Raw genomic sequence first — 25,723 nt, 5'->3', positions numbered from 1 at the left:
ATAAAAACATGGTAACATTTAATTCTTGGTGTGTTATTAGTTTAAGCAGACTGTGATTGTCTATTGTTGTGACTTAGATGAAGATCAGATCACATTTTATGACCAATTTGTGCAGAAATCCATATCATTCCAAAGGGTTCACATACTTTTTCTTACAACTGTATATAGAGGTTTTACTTATCATTGTATTTCTGCCCGTGGTGATAATAATAAGAGCTAATGAAGAGTTACCTGTAAAGGAAATCATGACCTAATATTAGACTTCGAAAGAAAACAAAGTCAGTACTCCGTGTTCCAACGGCGTGGTGCACGTGTCTCGAGTCGGCGTCTCCGGAACAAAATGTGAAGATAAGACCGGCACTCACTGGCAAGGTTGCAATTTCTTTTGTCTTTATTTGTCACATAATGATACAATAGTGACGTGTTTCGGCTCTATGTATGAGCCTTTTTCAAACTGAGTTTGAGAATGGCTCATACATAGAGCCGAAACGCATCACTATTGTATCATTATGTGACAAATAAAGACAAAAGAAATGCAACTTACCAGTGGGTGCCGGTCTTATCTTCACTAATATTAGACTTAGCGACCAGTGTAAAAATTGCAGAATTATATCCATTTTTTAAATCTGGAAATTACTTGGGAAATTTAAAAAAAAAAGTCACCAAAAATTCTAAAAGAAATTTAACATAAAAATATGTTTAAAAATGAAATTTTTTAAATAAATATTGCCTTTAAAGAGGACCTGTCACCAGTGGCGTACCGCCAATATAGGCAGACCACGCCGTTGCTATGGGGCCCGTGGCACAGGGGGGGCCCGGAGCGCATGGAAGGCCCCGCGCCCTGTGTTTGCTCTGCAGTCTGCACACTTAGTTAATTAGTTAATATGCAGCGCAGAGGCACTTGTGTGTTCTACCAAACCACTCCCCGTTCCCACGTTGGAGCCACTGGGCAATCACTGACCTGAAGGAGCGAGACTCCGGGCTGCATTTCACACTGGCCAATCAGCGCAAAGAGGCTGCTGCTGATTGGCCAGTGTATTGCTGACACAGGCAGCCATACATACAGTCCAGTGAGGTGATTTGGCATATCATCCTCTGGAGTCCCTGCGCGCCGCTCAAATGTGCTGCCCTGCCCGCCTGAAGTTATCAGCCACTGTCAGATCAGTGGCAGACCCCCCCCCCCCCCCCCTACCCCACCTTCCCAGACTGAAGGACCGCTCCTGACCGGACCTGGGGCTGGTCTATATGGTTGGTTCATCATGTAGTATGCATCAAGGACTCATAGGGAGGAGGGAGCAAAGAAGGTGGAGGGGGGGTTCTCATAAAGGACAGTGTGCTTTCCTCCTACTTCCCCTGGGCATTTTGGGGGGCTCATAGAGGACGCGGGAGGGGGGGAGGCTCATATATATGTACAGTTGGTAATAGCAGCTGTACATATATAATTATATACAGGAGATGCCCAGGTTACACAAGCATGGCCCATATCACTATATACAATAATATGTATACGGTATAACATCTTGTATATAGTGATATGGAGCATGGTGGTATAACATGGGGATATGCTGTATATAATTATATATGTACATATTGTAACGTATATGGTATAAGTTACACATCTTCTGGTATATTATATACCAGAAGATGTATAACTTATACCAGCTGTACATATATAATTATATACAGGGGATGCCCAGGTTATACCAGCATGCGCCATATCACTATATACAAGAAGATGCAATACTGTATACATCTTCTTGTATATAGTGATATGGAGCATGCTAGTATAATCTGGGTATCTCCTCCTGTATATAATTATATATGTACAGCTGGTATAAGTATTGCCCAGGCCAATGCACTACAGCCTTTCCCGCAACTGGCTGCGCTATTACACCCCCATCTGCCTGCAGTTCTTCACCCTGTGTCTCCTCAACCTCTATTCTTCACAGGGGCGTCTGACTGCTGACTTTTATCATCCGGGGAAATGCTGTTCTGCTTGTGGCCGTCATGGGGGGCGATGTTGTCGTCTTTCCCCTTCCTGTGATTCCAGTTTTCAGAAACGTTCTTGTTTTGCAGAAGGAGGTGACGTCACTGCTTTAACTCTTTATTCTCTGGGGCTGTGTGTAAGCTTGTACCCCCTGTGACCTGCGTGCTGAACGTGGGGCACAGGGATGGGCCAAGGGTTGGCTAGTGGACGGAGTTAGGGGGCCCAATTCAAATTATTGCTATGGGGCACAATGATTTCTATGTACGCCCCTGCCTGTCACCACAAAATGTTATCAGTGAATAATATTCTCTGTGTAGGTTTGTATACAGAGATAGCTGTCAGTCACTGATAGTTGTACACAGGGGAGGTATTATCAGTGATTGATAGTATTCTCTGTGTAAGTGTGTATACAGAGATAGCTGTCAGTCACTGACAGATGTACATAGGGGAGGTGTTATCAGTGACTGATAGTATTCTCTGTGAAAGTGTGTATACAGAGAGAGCTGTCAGTCACTGACAGATGTACATAGGGGAGGTGTTATCAGTGACTGATAGTATTCTCTGTGAAAGTGTGTATACAGAGATAGCTGTCAGTCACTGATAGTTGTACACAGAGGAAGTGTTATCAGTGATTGATAGTATTCTCTGTGTAAGTGTGTATACAGAGATAACTGTCAGTCACTGATAGTTGTACACAGAAGAGGTGTTATCAGTGATTGATAGTATTCTCTGTGTAAGTGTGTATACAGAGAGAGCTGTCAGTCACTGATGCATGTACACGGGGGAGGTGTCATCAGTGAATGATAGGATTCTTTGTGTAAGTGTGTATATATAGATAACTGTCAGTCACTGATAGCTGTGAAGGGGGGGGTTATCAGTGATTAATAGCATTCTCTGTGTAAGTGTGTATACATAGATAGCTATCAGTCACTGATAGCTGTACATGGGGAGGGGTTATCAGTGATTAATAGCATTCTCTGTGTAAGTGTGTATACACAGATAGATGTCAGTCACTGATAGTTGTACATAGGGGAGATTTTATCAGAGATTGATAGTATTCTCTGTGTAAGTGTGCATACAGAGATAGCTGTCAGTCACTGATAATACCTCCCCTGTGAACAATGAAGTCAGAAAAAAACTGATGTAAATGTATAAATTACATTTTACTGAACCTTTTCCCACAAAACTATATATCAATCTGCTCAGCTCATCCTGCTCTATAACATGCTGGCTGCAGATTGTACTGCATTTTGTGGTAATAGGTCTTCATTAAAGGGGTATTTCAGAATTTTGTTATTGATCGCCTATTCTCAGTCCAACACTTCACATCCCCACCGACTGGTGGGGCTGGTAACTGCAGTGCTTTGGTACCAGCTTTTGGTGCCGGAGCAACATAGAAACAGTTGATGGGGGGGGGGGGGGGGCAGAACCCCACCAATGAGATGGTGATGGCCCAAGGATAGGTCATCATAACAAAATCCTGGGACACCCATTTAAAAGAGTTTCCTTACTTCATATTGCTAGGATATGTACTCGCTTTTCTTTTCATTTATCTGCTGTTGGGACCCCTGCCAATCCTAAGAACTGAGGGACTGCAGCACTGGTTTAGCACTGTGTCACGTATAAGTCCTTCCTAACACAGTGGCACTCCTGGCCACCACATGTGCACAGACCTCAGCTGTTTATTTTTCTTTCTTTACACCAAGCATTAGTCTAATATGTATAGCCAAAATAAGCATTAATTTATAAAGGCTTTTAGCATACATGTACAATATATAGCAAACAAGGGCCTCTGTCCGCAGATAAGAAAACCAGAGCGACATATGGCTTCAGATAGAATAACACCACCAAAAATTTAGCCCAGCTGAGCTCACAGAGAGGGGTGTTAATTGCCAGGAGCCTGTTTGCCCAGTCACATAGTGTAGTTCTCCTCCTCTTGGAAGGCGAGAACTGATGTAATGTTTAGTTAAGGCTGAACCTGACTGTAGTCACATAGGCACTTTCTGCAGGAAAAAAAAAGAATCCCTGCTGGCCACAGGCTGCCAGCTGAACTTCAGAATTTCTTAGCAATGCCTAGCTGAACGGTAATGATTTGTATGAAACCTATTTACCCTTTCTCCTAGAGAACTACTGTAAAGTATGCCCACCCATCTCTAACAACTTTTAATATAAAACTCCCTTCCTCAATTTTTTAAAATATATTGGTTTGATATTATAAAAGGGCCACAGGGGCCAATTCTCTACTCCTGCATAATATGCAGTGCACAGATTGCTGCTTCCTACATCATCTTATAGAAACCTTAGAAAAGACTAGGTTGCCCTTATAGTATCTCTCTTCCCACTGACTGCTGATATTTAACCACATCTGCTGGAAGTATTGTTCCAAAGATTTGCTTATTTTTCCATAAAATAATATTTCTGATATCGCTGCTGATCCCCCCCCCCCCCTTATTTCAGATTCTGCCTCCTTGTTCTTGCGTACTTATTATTAACACTTTCCTCCTGATCTTTATTTAACCTCTTAAGGACACGGCCATATTTCACCTTAAAGGGAACCTGTCACCAGTTTTATGGTGTCCTAACTAAGGGCAACATAAATAAGTGACTGATTCTCTTAGCAAAATGCTGGGTCACTTTCTTTAATTGACCCAGTCAATCTGCCAACATCTTGTATTGAAAAGCTCCAGCTCATAATGAGTCCTGAATATTCATGAGCTCCTGACTCTCCCCGCCCACCTGCTGCTGAATGACAGTTTTTTTCCATATGAATCAGCAGCAGGTGGGAAGGGGAGTGGCTATAGCTCTAAATTAAATAAACGCTGGACTCACTGACATCACGCTGGACTCAAATCAGCTCATTAGCATGCGGCATGTGGCATCTTGGTGTGTATATGAGGTAACCATCTGTCACACCAAGGCTACTTTCACACTAGCGTTCATGGGTCAGTTCGTGAGCTCCGTTTGAAGGAGCTCACGAGCGGACCCAAACGCCTCCGTCCAGCCCTGATGCAGTCTGAATGGAGCGGATCCGCTCAGACTGCATCAGTCTGGCGGCGTTCAGCCTCCGCTCCGCTCGGACAGGCGGACAGCTGAACGCTGCTTGCAGCGTTCAGCTGTCCGCCTGGCCGTGCGGAGGCGAGCGGATCCGTTCAGACTTACAATGTAAGTCAATGGGAATGGATCCGCTTGAAGATGTCCCCATATGGCTCAGTCTTCAAGCGGATCCGTCCCCCATTGACTTTACATTGAAAGTCTGAACGGATCCGCTCAGGCTGCTTTCACACTTAGAATTTTTTCTAAGTTATTAATGCAGACGGATCCGTACTGAACGGAGCCTCCGTCTGCATTAATATGATCGGATCCGTTCAGAACGGATCCGATCAAGCGCAAGTGTGAAAGTAGCCTAAGTGAATACATCTAAGGTACTTTTTAGTAGTTAATGATTGTATATAATTAGTTAGATTATAATCAAATATCAACATGACAGGTTCCTTTTAAGGACCAGGCCATTTTTTGCAAATCTGACCAGTGTCACTTTAAGTGCTGATAACTTTAAAATGCTTTGACTTATCCAGGCCATTCTGAGAGAGTTTTTTCGTCAAATATTGTATTTCATGACACCAATTTCTCTTCTTCTATAATACATAGCAATACCTCCAAAAATAGTTATTACTTTACATTCCCCATATGTCTACTTCATGTTTGGATCATTTTGGGAATACCATTTTATTTTTTGGGGACGTTACAAGGCTTAGAAGTTTAGAAGCAAATCTTGACATTTTTCCGAAAATTTCTAAAACCCACTTTTTCAGGACCAGTTCAGGTCTGAAGGCTTACATAATAGAAACCACCCAAAAATGACCCCATTTTAAAAACTATACCCCTCAAGGTATTCAAAACTGATTTTACAAACTTTGTTAACCCTTTAGGTGTTCCACAAGAATTAATGGAAAATAGAGATAAAATTTCAAAATTTCACATTTTTGGCAGATTTTCCATTTGAATCATTTTTTCCAGTAACAAAGCAAGGGTTAATAGCCAAACAAAACTCAATATTTATGGCCCTGATTCTGTAGTTTACAGAAACACCCATATGTGGTCGTAAACTGCTGTACGGGCACTCGGCAGAGCGCAGAAGGGAAGGAATCCCATACGGTTTTTGGAAGACAAATTTTGCTGGACTGGTTTTTTGACAGCATGTCCCATTTGAAGACCCCCTGATGCACCCCTAGAGTAGAAACTCCAAAAAGTGACCCCATTTTGGAAACTACGGGATAGGGTAGCAGTTTTGTTGGTACTATTTTAGGGTACATATGATTTTTGGTTGCTCTATATTACAATTTTTGTGAGGCAAGAAAGAAATAGCTGTTTTGGCACCATTTTTGCGGGATGAGATGACGGTTTGATTGACATTATTTTGGGGTGCGTATGACTTTTTGATCGCTTGCTATTACACTTTTTGTGATGTAAGGTGACAAAAAATGGCTTTTTTTACACCGTTTTTTCTACGGTATTCACCTGAGGGGTTAGGTCATGTGATATTTTTATAGAGCAGGTTATTATGGATTATTAAATTATTAGGTTATTATATTTTATTTTTTAATCAGTGATAAGGTTTTTTTTTTTTTTTTCAACCCAGACCCACTTGGTTGTTGAAGGTCCAGTGGGTCTGATGTCTATATAATACAGTACACTATATAGCGTACTGTACTTTCACTTTACAAAGTCTGATCAGACTTCTGCCTTTAGCAGAAGTCTGATCAGCACCATGGACAGCCAGAAGCCTGTGAAGGTGTCCGGTTGCCATGGTAACCATCACCCGCTGCCACAACAGAGCAGTGGGTGATGGGGAGGGAGGGGGGCCCCCTCCCTCTGTGATCCCGTGAAGATTCGGGGGCTAAAAAAGGCACAGCAGCCCCCGATAGGAGAGGGAGGGTGCTCCCTCCCCGTTAACTCCTTCCATACAGCGGTTCCTACGGACCGCGGCATGGAAGGGGTTAAACGACTGACATCATAGCACAGATGTCAGCCGTTTCAAGCAGAGTGTCAGCAGTGTGCTGACACTCTGCTTTCTAACCGCTCGGCCATCCTGGAAATGAGAGGGGGCGGGCAGGATGATTGCCATGTGTCCGTCATGTGTCCTCAAGTACCGGGACATCATGACGTACCGATACGCCATGTGTCCCCAACAGGTTAAAGGGGTTATTCCACAAAAAGTATTACATTTTAAAAGGAGTATTATTCTGAGAAATGTATCAGTTGTGGTGGTTTTGGTGTCCGTTTTAAAGGGAATCTTTCACCAGGGAACTGCAAAATAATCTGCAGGCAGTATGGTACAAAGCAGGAGGAACTGAGTAGATTGATATATAGCTTTATGGGAAAAGATTCAGTATAGCTTGTAATTTATATATTTATATTCCTGTTCATTCTGAGCTTTGAAGTCAGGGAGGCGGTCCTATCAGTGATTGACAGCTATGTCTGTACACAGTCATAGAGGGAGGGCTGTCAATCACTGATAGGACCATCAACTGGCCTTCAAATCCCAGAATGAGCAGGAATTTAAAGAAATAAATTACAAGTTTTACTGAATCTTTTCCCATAAAACTATATAATCAGTCTGCTCAGCTCCTCCTGCTCATACACCATGATCAACCTGACAGGTTCCCTTTAAGTCTGTCTTTGCTTTGTGAGGTTGTGCCAAATTTATGAAATAGTGCACAGTAATAAAATATTGGGCAAGTGCAATGTGGTGTACGCCTATGTCTTTAAAAGTATACCAGCGGCATTGGGTGGTTGCCGTTTTCTGGTTTAATGAGGGTCAATCCTTCCTATGTATTATTTTATTTTTAAGTGGATATTTAATAAAGATTAAGAGTTTTAGATTTCAAACTTTCTTGTTGGCAGCGATAATGACTTTTTAAAAAGTTGCATATCATATACACACAAACTCCCGTCCCAGCCACCTGGTATATGCGCAGCAGCAGTATCCATAACCCCCGATACAAGCCGTGTATAATGTGATGGAAAATATGGGATTACACTTACCGGTAATCGTTTTTCCTTGAGCCTATGACAGCACCCATGGATAGCATCTGCCCCCTTCCTCAGGACAGGAAACAGGAAGCACAGCCTCTTCAAAAGGGAGGTACAACCCCCATCATGCCAGTCCTATTCCAAGAACTAAGGAGACAAAAACTACACAACAAATCTACAACAGAACAAATGCTTATATCCGTGTGTATATAGAAGTACATACAAACACACACGTATATATCTCTCTCTATATATATATATATATATATATATATATATATATATAAATATAAAAAATTTCTCTCTTTTTATCTTCTTTTTTTTTTTTTTTTGGGAGGGAATTAGGCGGGTGCTGTCATAGGCTCAAGGAAAAACGATTACCGGTAAGTGTAATCCCATATTTCCCCCCTCACCTATGACAGCACCCATGGATATCTAGGCGAGATAATCTAGGGTGGGACAACTGCTTGGAGGACTTTATGCCCAAACCCTAAACCTTCCTGTGAAGGAAGCTGCAGCCTATAGTGCTTAAAGAAGGTATGAGCAGAACTCCATGTAGCCGCTCTGCAAATCTGGTCAATAGAAGCGGAAGCTCTTTCTGCCCAGGATGTAGACACCGCTCTCGTTGAGTGTGCTCCAAACCCGGCAGGAGGAGGAACCCCTTTAGAGGAATATGCCAGATAAATAGCCTGTTTTATATATCTGGCAATGGACTGAGAGGAAGCAGGGGAGCCCTTCTTCTGTCCCTGAAAGGAAACCACAAGCTTAGAGGACGACCTCCAGTCCTGAGTGGCAGAAAGGTATTGAATTAGACACCTTCTAACATCGAGGCAATGGAATTCCCTTTCCTTCTGATTCTTGGGTGAGGAACAGAAGGAAGGTAAAACTATATCCTGAGACCGGTGAAAGGATGATGAAACCTTTGGAAGGAAGGCAGGGTCAGGAGATAAAATAACCCTATCTTCTAAAATATTAAGATACGGTCTCTCGATTTAGAAGGCCGAAATCTCACTCACTCTTCTAGCTGAAGTAATGGCTAGCAAGAAAACTAATTTATAGGTTAAGATCTTAATTGGGATGTCCTCAATGGGCTCAAAGGGATCTCTGGTTAAGGCAGACAGGACTAGATTTAAATCCCAGGGGGGAACTCTGGACTTCTGGACGGGAGCAAGTCTTGAAATTGCAACTACAAATCTTTTAATCCATGGGTGATCTGCTAACTTATACTCATAGAGAGCACTTAAGGCAGAGATATGGACCTTTAAAGTACTAGGCCTCAGTTTCTTATTCCAGCCCTCCTGGAGGAAGCTAAGGACTAGAGGCAACTCCAGGGGTTCCAAGACATTAACTGGCTTATTTGCAAATCGAAGGAAGGCCCTCCAAACCCCTGGCATGATGGGGGTTGTACCTCCCTTTTGAAGAGGCTGTGCTTCCTGTTTCCTGTCCTGAGGAAGGGGGCGGATGCTATCCATGGGTGCTGTCATAGGCGAGGGGGGGGGAAATAAATCCAGCCAGCAAAGGAGGCAATCAAAATGACATTAGTAAGTGGCTTGCATTAACTTTCTTTTTATGATAAATGTCATTTGCTGAAATGAGATAACCCCTTTAAGATGGGTATTTTTGTGTAATAATTTTAGATAAAAATGGGATCCATTCCAGGTGCCTCTCCACTTCCTCTTCTCGGGCTCCAACCACCAGAAACGGTTTAGACTGCCCAATGTTTTTCCATCTCTCCAACACGATTTTTATTTAACATTATTGCACTGGAATACCGCTTTAAGGTCTTTCCGGATGAGTAATGTGTTTTATACCCACCCCCATTTTTTGTAGCCAGTCTTTGAACCCGTTTGATTTTATTAATGTATTTTGTAGGTGAGGTATTTAGAACGGTTTTCCAGAGGTGGTATTACTAGAGCGCTATACAGTGGGAACACTAGCTCCCTTATTTATTAGTTATATGGTACTTCTAGCTATGAACCAACCATCCTATGTGTCTTCTCTGCCTGTGGTGAGCAAGCAGAACTGCAGAAAAAGGGTGAGGGAGCAGAAGGACCATCATGGTTGCCATAATATCACATTAAGAAGATGTCATACTCCATGACAGCATTGCTCCCTACTGCTGATGTGCTGAACGCGCTGACCTTGCATAGCATGACCATCAGAGTTGCTCTGTGTACAGGATGGGTGAATCCCAGGGCACCAATTTCAAAGCAGGGAGGAAGGAGGCAGAGCGGTAGATTGCAGTGAGTGCACCTGCACTCCCAAGACCTGCTAGAGTTTAGTCCCACCACCCAAGGCACTGGCAGATCTGGGGGAGGGGGGGGGGGGAGATGCCCCCCCCCAAGCTGCTCAGAGGTGGGGGCGGCGGCCACTGGGCACAGGGAGATGACTCTATAGTCATCTGTATCGCCGTCCTCAGGACAGTGATACAGATGGCTGTGATGCAAATGTGAACGGGCAGGGGAGGGAGAGGTGTGTCCCTTCCCCTTCTTCTGATAGGCTGCAGGCACTAGGCCTGCAGCCTATCAGAGGCCAGCGCAGGCGGCGAGATGACTTCATCGCACCGCCTGAGCCGTACAGCGCGGGACACAGGCCGGAAGAGGCATGCATCGCATCATTGACATTAAGGTAAGTATAGTGTTACTGGCACATTTGGGGGGTGGGGGGGGGAGCCTCTTGTTACTGGCACATTAGGGGGGCGAGCCTCTTGTAACCGGCGCATGATGGGGGGGGCCCTCTTGTAACCGACACATGATGGATGGGTGGGTGGGTGGGAGCTGTGTAAATGACATGTGATCGGACTCCAAAACACTTATCACCTCCCCTCCTGAAAAGGTACCTGGGGGATTGATTGTGTGATTGCGCTTCTACACAGCCATCCGCAATCATTGGCTGAGGTTAAACTAAAGGAATATATAGGAGTGGACTGTTGGTAAGTGGAGTATGCCCCTAGAGGAAGCATGAAGCGAAACGACCGTCGGGCGGCTGCTCCAGACTGGGTCAGTAAGATATGTGATTGTATGTACTCTTTCCCCTTAGCAGCCTCATTTTTTAGGGGTGCACGAAGGCTCACACCGCTGTGTATGGATAGTGCTTGCGGTGCATTGCAATTGATATCCTGTGTGCACTTTGCTATATGAGCCCCATTTATCTGAGGCTGCTTAAATTGTGGGTATACTAGTCCCTCATGGTCTGGAGCTCACTCTGTTTTTACATTTTCTGTAACACTTCTGTGTTCCCATGGCTGCTGCTTTTTGTAATAATTTTTACTAATGTATTGTAAATGGATGTCTAATAAAGGATTAATTGATTATAATTACTTGTGTGGTTAGCCTTTTGAGCGTTATAGGCGATATATGATGGGGGGGGGCCCTCTTGTTACCGACACATGATATGGGGGGCATCTATGGGGGCATCTACTGAGGCCACAAAGAAGGGGTATTTTATATGGAGGGGCTCTGTACAGTAGCATTTTATACTGGGACACATTATGGTGGGTACTATGGGGAAGGGGGAGAGTACTATGGGGTCATCTATGTGGGGCACTAAGGGGGGGTATTTTATACTTGCAAATTATGAGGGACACTGAGGGCATCTACTGGGGCATTTTATACTGGTACATTATGGGGGGCACTAGGAGGAAGGGGGAGAGGAGCACTATATAGGGGTATTTTATACTGGCACATTATGAGGGCACTATAGGGGCATTAGCTCAACTGGGGGCATGACAATGGGGTATTTTTTTTGCACTGTCTATTATAAGGAGAATTATTACTACTGGGGGGGGGGGGGGGGGGCATTATGGTGGGCTTTATTACTCCCTCAAGGTATGACCCCCTAGTAGCAGCACCAGCCTCTCCCTGCTCTGCTATCCCTCTGCCCCTTCTCCAAATCCTTATTATGAAATCTTTCTCATTAGGATAAAACACAACATCGGCTCCGCCGAGGACCCAGCCAAGTGTTGAAGTGGTGTCTGATATCCCCAAGGGCCAAGCCAAGTAATTGTAAGTGTTCATGTGAAATATGTTTATGTTATACACATATAGCATACATTGTGCCACACAATATACAGTATACTGCTACACTGTCTAATCTTGTGGCGGCGGACAGAAAATAATCTGGAAGTGCCCCTCCCGAGACCAGGCTCTGGATCCGCCACTGACCTAAGGAACACTGCTCTGTGAGAAAACCCGTGTAAGAAAGGTCCTCAGGGGAGAGCTAAGGAGAGTTTAGAATGGAACACTGTATGTTTTTTGGGAATGTAGATTGCCTTTGTATTCCCATCATGCTGCCCGACACCGCCATTAGGAATATTGCACAGGGCTCAATGGTCCGTATGTATGAAAACTGTTAAACAGGAAGACAACAGCAACCAATCAGAGCTCACCTTTCATTTTATTTATTTTTTCAGAACACTTTAAGAAATAAAAGGCGATCCCTTATTGGTTGCTATAGGAAACTAAGACAGTTTTGATAAATGAGGCCCAGTACCCATTACATGAAGAATAGTTACAAGTTCTTCCAGGTTACACTCTTGTATCTGGGGTGTGCTGCAGAGGACAAGCTGTATGAAAGGTGCAGTAAATTCCTAATAGTGGACTTGGCGCTGCACCAGACTGCTCGGAATTAAAACCTGTCTTTTGCCAATGCAAGTTATCTAAAACAAAGCCCAATGTAGAGTGTTAATCTGCACTAAAAAACATGTTTAAAAGGGGTTGTGCAAGTGGTTTATATTGATGACCTATCCTCAGGATTGGCCATCAATATCAGATCGGCGGCAATCTGATTCCCAGATCCCCCGCAGATGAGCAGTTTGAAGGAGGAGGCACTCATACAAGTCGGACCGCCGTTGATCTGATATTGATGGCCCATCCCGAGGATAGGCCATCAAATACAAAAATCCCCTGCAAAATACCTTCAAGTCTTAGTTCTACTCACCATAAACTTGGAGACTAGCCAAAATTTGACAAATTGTCATTTCACAAAAGGTAAAACATAAAAATACATTATTCTAAGTGTTTTAATTTTATTGGTCCAGCAACTGCAAAATATACAAATATCTAAAAGACATGTCTTGTATCAGCAGACATAGTTTCTCTTAGGCAATCATACCAGACAAATACACACACAAAGATATAATTAACATGTCACAAATGTAATGGGAGCATAAGCTGAACTTACAACATTAAATAAATAAATAGCATACCTAAAACAGAATAAAAAACTGAGTCTTAATAACAAAAAACAATAAAAAAAAAAAATTTGGTCTCCTGTAACATTAATGCATTCCAGTACTAGAAATACATACAGTTATTTAAAGCCAAGAGCACCTAGAAACAGAGGAATAACCAGCATAAAACACAATAAATGTTAAACCCTCCTATTAGGGGTAATTTAGTTTACTGTGCTGGTCAGACGTCAATACAATGCCACTAACCATTACATGTCCCATGTACCCATGGGTGCATTTAAAAGAAAGGTAGACCCAGAGATCACTGGATTATATGTAGAACATTTGCAGATCTATGGATATGGGTAACACCCAACATTAACAAAATCCTTGTGTATGCACTTGCACTATCCAGTGGCCTCTGGTAACATTGAGAGTGATCTCCTTACATTTCTATATAACTGAAGAATTTAAATTATCTTAAAGAGGATTTGTCACCAGATTTCACAATGCAAACGGCATACATAGATCCCCTAGACCTGACAAGGCTGGTGTACTTGCTTTGAATATCCACGTCAGAATGGCTGCATAATTTTAATTTTTTTATTATTTTTTTTTACAATTTTTAGGACCTGAACTCCTAAAACATTTAATTTTCAAAAACAACTATTAGACAACACATCTGACATGGACTTTCAAAGCAAGTACACCAGCTTCATCAGCTCCAAGATCGGTTTAACAATGTATGCAATTTGTATTGTGACACCTGGTGACATATCCTCTTTAAAACAAGACATCAAAAAAGTACAAAACAAAAATAAACATTATTATTACGCACAGAAAATTCCACACAATCAAACGCAGTTTTGCAGGTCCACGACAGTTGACTGTGGCCTGCAATAACACAAAGTTCCACACTTTTCTATTGGATGACTATATAATCCAAATATGCAGTCCACTAAATCATTCCCAGTGCAACCGTAATGGTGGCTCTCATAGCAATTTGGATCAACATATGAAAAACACTTTGCTATTGTATTTCTAGGCGTCTGATGGAATATTGGACTTCATCTAAGGCAGGGATGCCCAACCTGCGGCCCTCCAGCTGTTGTAAAACTACAGCTCCCAGCATGCCTAGACAGCCTACAGCTACTAGGGCATGCAGGGAGTTGTAGTTTTGCAACAGCTGGAGGTCCGCAGATTGAGCATCCCTGATTAAAGGTGTCAGTCCCGGCACATATTTGTCCACGCCATGAATTCTAAGCATCATCTGAAACTCACTACCCTGTCAAACATTAAAGTGCAAATATGCATCTTTGAGATAAAGTCAAACCGTACAAAAATATAATCCTCCCTCCAAACTATTTAGATCATTTTGCTCTTCAAGGATTCAGCCAAAAGAGCACAACGATATGGCTGATCCCGGTGCCACATTTATAAAGTGTGTGTGTGCCTAGAAGTCAAGGCTTTAGCAGTAGAAGCAGCTCCAGAAAGCTTGGGCTATAGAAAGCAGTCAATGAATGCTGTTCTCTACAAGCAGCTTTTGGGGAGACATATAGGAGTCTCCATTCATTTTACCATAGAATATGATAATATTCCCATTGAGGCACATGGAGACATGATATATGGCTCAAAAGGCTGACCACTTGTGCCTATGTATGCATCAATACAGCAAGCTAGACTACCTGGGATAGGGCTGCAAGAGCAGGAAGAGTCCATTTAAGCTTCATGTAAGAGCAATCTGGAGCTGCACCCTGTACCACAGTGTGAATGTCACACATAGGATAGTAGGGTAAAGCATGCTCCATATATCAGAATGTTTCAGGGCATGAGGATTTGTAGCATTCAGTGGGGAAGGAAGGGCGTTAAGCTTTTTATTCGTTTTTAAGTAATTACTCACTACTCATCTAAAACAGTATAAAATAAAAATCAACTGGGCAATAACTACAAAATGAAACATTAATAAAAACAGAAGTAAAACATAATGACACAAGATGAGATTTGTCGGCGTACAAGCAGCTCCAGCTGTGCACCCCATAACTGAAATGACTCGGAGGCTCCATGCCCAACTCTTGGTAGGAGAAGGAACCAAGAACAAAACAAAACCCTTTGGTGTTTATCAGCTTTTCCAGTTTGATTTAATGCGTTCAGACATAAGCAGCTGCAGGCTCCAACACTTGAGTCCAAAGATAAGAAATCTGCAGACAAGCTTTGGTAATGGAGCACGGAACGCAGAAAGGGACAAGATGATCACTTGTTGACTTGACAGGTCTTAAACTGTCCGTGAAGATCAGGTTCACTTATGCCCTGCAATAAAAGAAGGTAAATGCATCATTTCACATATTAATGTTACTTATTTTATGCACAAAGCATGCAACAAGCATTACAGCACACTAAAGCAAGAGTCAACATACACGTGACCAAGTGTGCACCTACAACCATTGTGCAGTATTTATTATAATCCACTTCTGGGCTCTTAATGTGACAGTTACAGTGTCAGTGTGATCTGCAATGAGGCGGCTAATAGTAACTTGTTTGAATTTAAAGTTGGATTCACATCTCCTATTGAAGGGGTATTCCCATTTGGGACATTGATGGCATAATAATAGAATAAGTCATGAGTGTCATATAGGTGTGGGTCCCACCTCTGGGCCCTGAAGTAAGAGGGAGCACACAGTGCATGCACAACTTGCTCTCCATTCACTGGTAGCGTGGCCACCTCTCTGAGCGGTGAATGGAGGTTGGTTGCACATGACCGACTGCTCCCCTTTCCCTGGAGATAGGAGTGGTTTCCAGAGGATGGGACCTACTCCTTTCTGACATTGATTGCATATACTAGCGATATGCTATCAATTTCCCATATGGGAATAGCCCTTTAAAATCAAATATATATTTTAAAAGGACATATCCACCCAAATATTTATACAAATTTAAATCTAGACCGCAGCCAATGCCAATCTTCTACTCCTTTCAGATTCACAAAAGAACTAAAACATTGCCTGTTGTGTTCAGGGTCATATGATCTACACAAACAACCTTGGTCTTTTTTAGGCTGGGTTCACACTGCCTGTGGCAGACTACTCTACTCTGTCTGGCAAAAATGAATGGGAAGCAGGTCCAAAGATGAATGCTTGGGACTCAGTTTGCCTCACTGAACAGATCCATTGCTTCAATACGGTTTTGGGGGAAAGCCCAGCAGAAGGCAAAAGGTGGTGTAAACCCAACATTACAGGGTCTACTAGCCAATATAGATTTCCTGGCTAAAATAATATCCAGGCACCCATAATAGTATACTGTGACATATAGAGAATAATGAATAATGGTAATAATGACATGCGTGTCTATGCACAATGTGTGGGTCTATTATACGCATACACGACAGAACATCTAGCAATGTGCCCTACTATGGAGGAAACACCAAGCATGCCAAAGATCTAGAAATGGAGAGGATTTAACAAGGATACAAAGCTCAGACTTATAAGTGTGCTCAATAAGTCATCCTCTATCAGGAGGAGAAACTTTTAAGAAGGTTCACTTTACATGAGAAGAATGGCCAACATGCTCTCAATCAATTACCTTCTAAATAAAAATAAGGTAGCCAATGTGAAGTAATGACAAAGTGAGAGCCTTTAAAACGAGGGGAAGAGAACGCAGATTAAAGTCTGTGGGTGCTCACCCATCCTAAAAGGTTGACTGCATTGGCCTTTCGACCAATTATTATGTAACGGATATTTTGTAATTTCGAGAACATTTGTGCAATTCTAGTAATAGGGTAAGGTAGCAGTAGAATGGGATCTAATCTAGCCAGGCTCACACAAGCAGGTTATGCCTCTTATAAGGAGGTTAGTTAAAAGGTCTTGCACTTGGAAATATGTTATTCAAACGGCAGAGAAGAATGGAAATGAAGAAAATACTTACAGGCAAGCCTTCCCAAGCAAAGGCTGTAGGGAGAAAAAGGATCACTTTAAGTATAGATCAAAAGTAAGAAGTTTGGAAATCACATTAAAAGCAAGCAGAGAAAGGAGCAGGCAAAACGGTTTCTAATTTCTGGGAGCACAATAACGCCCTATTCCACTTGTGACTGTAAGGCTAGACAGTGACTTGAAGATATTAGAAGACAATTCTAACCTGTGTAGTTTGAACAGTAGATGGCTCCAGAGATGCACAACCTGACAGGGCAGATGCAAGATCCTCAAAGCTGTTGATCCGCTGTTTCTTGTTTGGTTCAGGACTTGCAAGAGGTGTGACACTATTGCGTCTCATCAGTGGAGCGGGACCTTTCTTACAATCCTGCAAAAGAACACACAATGAGTAATGAAAAGTTATCTTCACATAAAAAATACCCAAGAACAAAAATCAGCAAAAACTATGCTTATTAATTTGGTGCAAAGCATATGACGACTTGTATCTCTTATACCCTACAAAGATCATTGACAAAATAACTCACCTCTGGTCTGTCCACATGGGTGTTGACGGCATCAATGCTGAAAGTGACTGTCTCAATGCGGCATCCTAAAAGACATAATTATGAATTAGATCCACCATTACAGGAAATGTGTCACCAAAAATTGTATCTGCCAGTTAAAACCAGACAGCAATGCATATTCTTTTTTTCTAATGTGGTTTTTATTTTCGGATTACAGATTTTTTTTAAATTCTAATTCCTGAAGAGGATTATGGGGGCGGCCATCTTGCCTGAGCATTTACAAAGCATTAAAAAATAGCTTTATGGCAGCCCGATGGTCCATAGACACAATGGTCAGGAGGAGATCACATTGCCTTCTATGGAAGAGTTTTCTAGGCAAGCTCTGTGACCTGTGCAGAAGTCATTGTACAAGGAAAGAATTGTGAATGGTGGATCCTGTCTTATCTATACACAGAGGTGGTATCTCCGTCTCATTACAAGTGATCTGTACCAACCAAGAAGTGGCACCTATTAGTGGCCAGTGTGAAAACCGCAGGAATTTATATTTTTTGTTTAACTATAGATAGTGACATGGAAAGTAAAAAAATATATAAAAAACAAAAAAGTAAATAAGCTACATTTAAAAAATTAAAATAAAATCTTTAAAAATATGTTAAACATTAAAACGTGATTAAACAGGTCATTTTCTGATACTCTTAAGTGAGTCTTGCTACAATTAACACCAAAACCTTCATGCCTCAGTTCCAAAGCAACCTGTTCCTGGGTTCTAGAGTACCCTGAGAACTTCCATATCTGACCCATGGTCTCCCGCTTGGTCCTAAAACCCACTGCACAATTCCCCAGTCTGATGCATGCAACAATGAAAGACACTTACCATATGCAAGTGGGGTCAATTTAAGCATTGAATGCAGTGGACACTTAAGATACGGCATTTCATCTGGGAAGGAAGGGGAAAATAAAATAAGATTGAGCCCAAAACAAGCAAAAATCTGTAAAAAAAACATGTATGGAGCATATATCATGCTGAATGTCCTCCTACCTGCAGATTTATCCAGAAAATAAGACAGGAGGCATCTCATAACAGCCTGGTGACAAACAACTAGGACATTCCCTTGTCTCTCCAGCTCCATGATCACTGGCTCCAGACGCTGCACTAGATCTTGGTAGGACTACAGCAAACAAATATAAACCATTCAATTCTGCAATATCTAACAATTTCTATTGTGATATATTGGTTTGACAGCTACATCAATTAATGTACACAGTGGCAGACCGAGTATTAATAACTCACCTCTCCTGATGGGTAGCGGTAGTGATATTTATCCTGCGCACGTAATGCATATTCCTCTGGAAACTGCTCTTTTATCTCTTCATAGGTCTTTTCTTCACAAACACCCTGTAGATAAAAGGGAAATCAGCATTACTATCAGCAGTGACTTGCTCTACTTTTATAAATATGGAACAAGAGGTTAAAAAATGCATATAATACAAGCCCTATATAAGGTAAGCTTTTACTTGTCCTGACAAATACAGAAACTACTGTTGGACAGTCTACAAAGTAAAGGAGGTCTACAAAGTAAAGCTTTTGATCGTTGGGGGTCTGAGTGCCGAGACCCCACTAGTTACTAGAACATAGAGAGAAGTGCTCATATACTGCAGGAGATTGAATATAAACGGGCTCATAGACTTTCTATTGCCACAGCAAGGACAGAGTGTGCGTTAGGTGAGCCCTTCTCTCCTTACTCGATTGGTGGAGATCTCAGCACTAGGAACCCCACAGATCAAACACCTTTGAAATGTTATGACATATCAAAAGTTTTGTGAAAGAACAGTGACCCTTTAACAGTGCGAGTACAATAGTACCCCCATACTAACTTACCGCATCTAACTCATTTAATGCCTTCCACTGCTCATAGGGTACATTCAGAGCTTCAGCTGTTTGAATGGTTCTCTTCAGCTGACTAGTCCAGACTTTCAGCTCATTTAAGTTCTGGTCCTCAATGTATTTCTTCAGTGCAAACGAAAACTGTGATAGGAAAGAATAAAATTAACTTCACTCGCAATGAAAGATTCTTTAAAGCAAGTGTTTATTGTAAGAAAAACTTCCAGGTTCAGAATGCAGCATAAGAAATAGGATTAGAATATGGTTCCTCACCTTTTTCCCCCGTTGTGATAAACCGGAATCACCACCAATTTTTCCCTGGACGTTGCTCTCACTTTCACCAGCTCTACACAAGTATATACAGCGGGGCTGGACATGAATATTCATGAGATAGTAAACTATCTTGCTTTGGATGTGATCCTGTACTCTGTTCACCAAAAATCTTCGGCCAACATCAATGACAATGATCATAGAGAGATCTCTGAAGAAAAGAGAGGGACGCGTCATACAAACGGCACGAGACAGTGTCCTAGTGAGATTACATTCCTTCAATTACTAAGACTAGATGTGAGTAATCTATGAAAGTGTCAATGACATTAAATCTGCCATGGCGTTAGTGTGTTCACATAAAAAAAAATGACTAGAAAACAGGTTTATTTGTAAACTAATAATAATAAAAGCCTGGGCAGGACCCAAACGCTACCTGTCATGATTATCTGGATCAAGAGGTTCATACATGTTCTTGTAGCAATTTATCCTTTTCATGAAGTCATCTAGTGCTTCTTTTGATGAGCAACCTTTGTAGTCTGGGCTGGACAATTTAACTTCCTGCAACAAAGCAAGATGCTATATTTAATGACAACATTGTAGATAGTTGGAAGCCTTCATAGATATGCAAACTAAAGAAGGCTAAACAGTTTAGCCAGCCATCACCTGAAAGAGCGTTCAGTGAACAGCTATACTGATCTACCCAAACACAATCAAGGCCTGAAGAGGGAACGAAGCCACTGCCAGCCATCTCTGGCACGTTTATCTCCAAGAACAAAAGGATTGGCCATGGGTAAAGTCAGCACAACCCCTGTATGGTCTTTAGGTCCCACCAAAAGTTAATCTAATGTATATGGCCAGCTTAACTGCCAAAGATGAGATGCAGGTCAACTAGTGGCCACAACACAGAAACTGGCAAGATACCTGATGGAGTAAATGTCTAGTGACACTTACCATAACATTGCTGGCAATAACAGATGGATCATCACATACGGACTCAATAAAGAACACCTGGAAAAATAAAATAATTTAGCAATACAGATCAATGAATGTCAACTCAGCTACTGGTTCATAAAAATCATAATTTAATCAATGCTGTGAAGTTATAAGCCACTATACTGTAATACAAGTGTTTTTACGGTGTAGGTTCACAAAATGATTGCTAATGCTCAATTGACCAACTAAAAATATGAAACAGACAGCCCACTTCAGTTCATTGCACATGGTTCAGGATTAGTTTGCCTTTTCAGGATGCTGTTCTTGTGACAACTAACCTTAAAGTCGTTTTCTTTGGCAAAGTCGATTATCATTGATCTTCTATCTCTTGTTGTATTTGTGGCATCAAACACCTACAAGACACAAGAAGTTAAGTTTAGCCTAAAAAATCCATGGTTTAACAATCATGAAGCCAAGCACCGTAAAAGAATAGAGACTTACGGCGATTTGTCCACCTTCCTGGGTCAAGTAAGACTTCACATCTGCTAAAGCAACTAAGGCACATTGTCTGGAGGAAAAAAAAAAAAAAAAAAGCACTGTATAAATTTACAGAAAGATCTCATTCTAGAAAGTCAACATTACTCAATCTTTGTAAAAATGGTTTATAGAAAAAAAAAAAAAAAAAAAAAAGTCTTCGAAGACAGTTGCAGTGAAGCATCTCTATATGGAATGTACCAACAGTAATTATATATATATATATATATATATATATATATATATATATATATATATATATATATATATATAAATTTTGTAACCCAGGACACTGGAATAACACACAATGATAAATGTAGATAGACAAACCTTCTGACTTTCATGGCTTCCTGGTTGTCTATACGGAAGAAGTCAAAGGAGCTAAAGTCTTTAACAGCTTCTCGTCTGTACTCCCCAACATTAAACACTGTGGAAAAATAAACAACATTTCAAGTCTGCAGTAAAATATCACCCTTAAAACTGGCCATATTCTCTTGATATCCCAATATACAAGCATGCTTGGCTGTTATATGGTCACACTGCAATTGTGGATTTAGACAAGGCTAATCTAATGTGGATGGCAAGACATCTCCAAGTCCCATCGATAAATACTTCTCAACAGCATAACCAGGCCTATTTCTAAAATGTGAAAGGCTATAGAGCATTTTAGTTAGTCTGTCTAGATAAAGGTTTGGAACATGTAGCCAAGGGGGGAACAGGATTACAATTCATTAGATTCTAAAAAGGTGTATCCCAGTCATGTATGATCCAACAGCTTGAAGATAACAAGGGAAGATCTTTTTCTTACCTTTTGTAGGAACTCCACTCCAGTTGAGGTAACGAGTCAGTTTCTTAGAAATGTAGGTCTTTCCACGAGCAGGCAATCCCACCATTACAATCACAGTAGGAGAGTTAGCAAGTTGGGGTCCACCTACTGAAGAAATAAAAAAGTCAATTAAACACCACTATTTCTAAATAAAAAAACTCCCACATGATATAGACCTATTTTCAGTCTGCAGATACTAAATGTAGGTCAGATATTTATCCAGTAGGACAATGAACTATGCCTCCTCTACAGGAATACGCTGACTAATCTTCCTGCAGGATATAAAAGAAATGTCAGCACTATTAACACAGCTATCGGGTTAGATCATTTGTTTATCCCAGCCAGCACATACCCTCTACTCTGTGCCAGGAACTTGGCACTGATCAACATTACTAACACATTTGGAGAAAACAAACTTGAGGGAGTTTTGGGAGCAAGAAGGGAATATCTCTTATTTTCTTGACAATTGCATTCTTGTAATATAGATCAAATGTTATAAGAGACAGTGATCAACAAATGTCTGAGAAATCATTTCCATTCATTTGTGAGCCAATTTTTGTTAAATAATGTATTGACCACAGGGACATTTGGAATCCCTTTGGGATGTGACCTTTTGCTCTTCCTTTTGTGTGCCAATTACAGTAGAAAGCACAACTGTCCCACCCAGAGCCCAAGGCAAATACAGTAAACAGCAGGTGCAAAATGTTAATGTACGGCACCTACACAACTTGAAACAAGTACATTGCAACTTTTGTGTAGGCACACAATACAACCAATGCAACCCTCCCCCAACTAAACCTAGCCTTGATTCTTCAACAAAGCTGCTCTACAAGACCAAAATACTGGAGTTAGAAACCGATATTACTAAAAATGTGGTAAAGCAGACTCACGTTTTTTAAAACTGATCATTTCCAAAAGGACAAGCAGTAGAAGGAGTAAGCTGAAGTGAGAATGGCTGAGAATGAGAGCCTCCTGCCTCGTGTAGGTCATTATATTAATAAGCATCATTACCATGTAATCCGTTAATAAGATCATGGACATTAGATCCCACCTCGAGACACAGGAATGATAAACTAAGGATTCTTCAGGTACCAATGGACTAAAATATCAGCCACTACTAAAGAGCATTAACAATTCAAAAGGGAATTTTAAGGAAAACCATGAATCTAAATTCCAAACTCCACCCTCCCAAGCTAATGCAGATGTTTTCCACTATTAACATAATTCTGCTTACATATTAAAGACTATTCATTTGCAAGACACCATCTGCTGACATTGTTTGAACACAATACCTAGAACTCACTTCTCTGCCCCAAGGGACACAGCTGTCAATGTCTTATGACTTCAGGCCATTTTCTAACCAGCCATATTAGAATTCATCACACCTTAATTATCCATTCTGTATGTAGAAGGAAGTTAATCCAATCCAGCCTGGGATTTCCAGACATTCCATTTCACCAAGTCAGAACCAGAAAGCTGGGTTTACACTTTAAGGTTTTCAAATGCAGTTTTTGAAGGAATAGATTAAATTGAAGTAGTAGACCAGGAGTAGGTTCAAAAAAAAATTAAGATAGTATCTGTCCTTTAAAAGTACTCTCCCTCTATGAGCCACATCTGGTTTTGGCTTTAAAACCGGAATCAGAAAACCTGATTGTGGAAACCCAGTCGAAGACTAGTGAAGAAGAACCAAATGAAACTCAATAGCCATGGCCACATATTTCAAGATGTGTCTTAAAGGCTATGTTTCTGATGATTCACTCAACTTTTGTTAACCTGGACTCCACTCAATCACATTACTGGATTAATATGTTCATTCAAGTCCATCACTGTATAGGAAATATGTGGTAAGCAGCAGACAACATGGCTATGACAGGTGTCAACATAGCTATGCGCCTTGGACATTGGCTTATCTCTAGAGAAACCAGAAGAGACTGGCAGTGGGACGACTGTCCAATGTCTCTAGCTCTTCCTCTGCCTGTCAAACAGAAAGAAAGCGCTTGCATCAAACAGAAAAAGCTGGCATGCTCAGTCACGAGACATGGAAAGAGGAGAAACATCGGACACAGCAATTTATACAGGTAAACCATGCAAGCTGGAAGGCCATGAAGACGACAGAGGTCACTACAGCATGTCAAATGCACTGAACTGTTACATAGTAATTATTTTATAAAAGGGTATTTAGGAACCCTATATTATAGAATAAACACCAGTCATCAAAGTTGTTCTGACCAAAGCCGAAAATCCAGGCAAACTGGAAAGTTAGAAAGGATGAATGTTAAGCTTAACTAACCCTCTGCAGAGGGCACACAGCAAACTTTTTTTTAGCTCCGTAATCCGGATATCACGTCTACATGCCTGATCCAACATCATTCAATTACATGTGATGGGAGGTTAGTAAACTGTCTCGTCGCTTCAAGACTTTCACCACGCTAGAGACCTGTGATTCAGACACGAGCGAATCTTTGTCTCCTTCACAATGATTATGATGATTTTTTTATTGTGTTTTTAAGTGTTATTTTTCTGGCGATTTTCAAGTTCTATAGAAGTCTATGATGCTAATGTCTGTAAAGCAATGCGGAATATAGCGGTACTAAGTAAGTGTGTGTAAAATAAACTACATACAAGTCTATGAGAGAAAGGTCGGAAAAAAAAAAAAAAAAAGATTATTAAGTCACGGACCCAAAAATGGGCAAAAAAAAAAAAACTAAGAGCCTCCAGGACTTCAAAGAAAATCTCACTACCCTATCTTTAATATTGTGTCTGCGGCTAAATTCTGGCTTATCTTGTGCCAAAATTTAGACATTAATGAAGCAAATTTGAGGCCCCCAATGCACGTGCGCGGCCGGGACGGATCGAGACCCATTCAACTTGAATGGGTCCATGATCCGTCCGCACCGCAAAAAAATAGAACATGTTCTATTTTTTTGCGGTGCGGAGGCATGGACAGAAACACCACGGAAGCACTCCGTAGTTCTTCCATGCCTCCGTTCAGCACCGCAGCTATGGATTGCGGACCCATCCAAGTGAATGGGTCCGCATACGTGATGCAGGGAGCACACGGCGGGTGCCCGCATATTGCGGACCGCAATACGACCACGGCCGGGCAACAGCCATGTGCATGAGGGCCTAAAGGTAAATTTACACAAGGCAACTGCCTGGCTGATTATCAGAAATGGACTTTAGTACGAATGCTGGTTCCCAATAATTGGGCTGTGTGAAGGTGCCGCAGATCACCCAATGAATGAGCAGAACAACCATTCATCAAGTGAAACGAGATCTGCTGCCCAGAAACAATAAATCTGCAGGAGCCATCGCTCGTCCCCATACAGTAAATGCAGATCTTTCCTCCACTAACGAGCAGGCAATTATCAGGATAATCCTGATAATTGCCAGCTCAGTCAGTGCATGTAAATGCGCCCTTAGCCAGCCTTCACACTGCCTTGCACGGTCTACCCTTTAGACAGGATTAGTACATCTGCCCCACGGTGTACTGCATTTACTATTTCACTCTCTGTATAAATGGCAAGAAAAAAAAAAAAAAAAAAAAAAAAAAAAAAAAGAAAAAAAAAAAGGGGGCATTTTTCAAAAAACCACCCTTAAAAGAAGATTCTGTATTGATTCTTTCATTGATTTTCTAACATCCAAATCATCCACAACGTCTG

The 25,723-nt window shown here is 41.5% G+C and overlaps 1 protein-coding gene across 5 annotated transcripts in view; it reads right to left on the bottom strand.

Annotated features, from left to right (window-relative positions):
- Window positions 1–13,022: 13,022 nt before the first annotated feature.
- Window positions 13,023–25,723, bottom strand: part of PFKFB3 (6-phosphofructo-2-kinase/fructose-2,6-biphosphatase 3) — a 61,867-nt gene continuing 49,166 nt past the window's right edge. For 2 of the 5 annotated variants that reach the window (XM_044280024.1, XM_044280020.1), the window contains exons 2-14: window positions 22,044–22,169; window positions 21,566–21,662; window positions 21,203–21,269; window positions 21,040–21,114; window positions 20,720–20,776; window positions 20,202–20,326; window positions 19,772–19,979; window positions 19,496–19,642; window positions 18,908–19,012; window positions 18,491–18,785; window positions 17,638–17,702; window positions 17,319–17,480; window positions 13,023–15,497 (exon numbers count right to left, since the gene is read on the bottom strand). In XM_044280024.1, the coding sequence (XP_044135959.1) occupies window positions 15,441–15,497; window positions 17,319–17,480; window positions 17,638–17,702; window positions 18,491–18,785; window positions 18,908–19,012; window positions 19,496–19,642; window positions 19,772–19,979; window positions 20,202–20,326; window positions 20,720–20,776; window positions 21,040–21,114; window positions 21,203–21,269; window positions 21,566–21,662; window positions 22,044–22,169 (1,586 nt within the window). In that variant the 3' untranslated portion in view covers window positions 13,023–15,440. Of the gene's footprint in view, window positions 15,498–16,747; window positions 16,818–17,108; window positions 17,132–17,318; window positions 17,481–17,637; window positions 17,703–18,490; window positions 18,786–18,907; window positions 19,013–19,495; window positions 19,643–19,771; window positions 19,980–20,201; window positions 20,327–20,719; window positions 20,777–21,039; window positions 21,115–21,202; window positions 21,270–21,565; window positions 21,663–22,043; window positions 22,170–25,723 lie in introns of those variants that run through there. The other 3 variants (XM_044280026.1, XM_044280023.1, XM_044280025.1) reach the window with 3 other exon arrangements.

Source organism: Bufo gargarizans, chromosome 2 (genome assembly GCF_014858855.1).
Source record: "Bufo gargarizans isolate SCDJY-AF-19 chromosome 2, ASM1485885v1, whole genome shotgun sequence".
Taxonomy (NCBI): domain Eukaryota; kingdom Metazoa; phylum Chordata; class Amphibia; order Anura; family Bufonidae; genus Bufo; species Bufo gargarizans.
The sequence above is the reverse complement of the archived record's forward strand: the minus strand, read 5'-3'. Positions and strand labels throughout refer to the sequence as shown.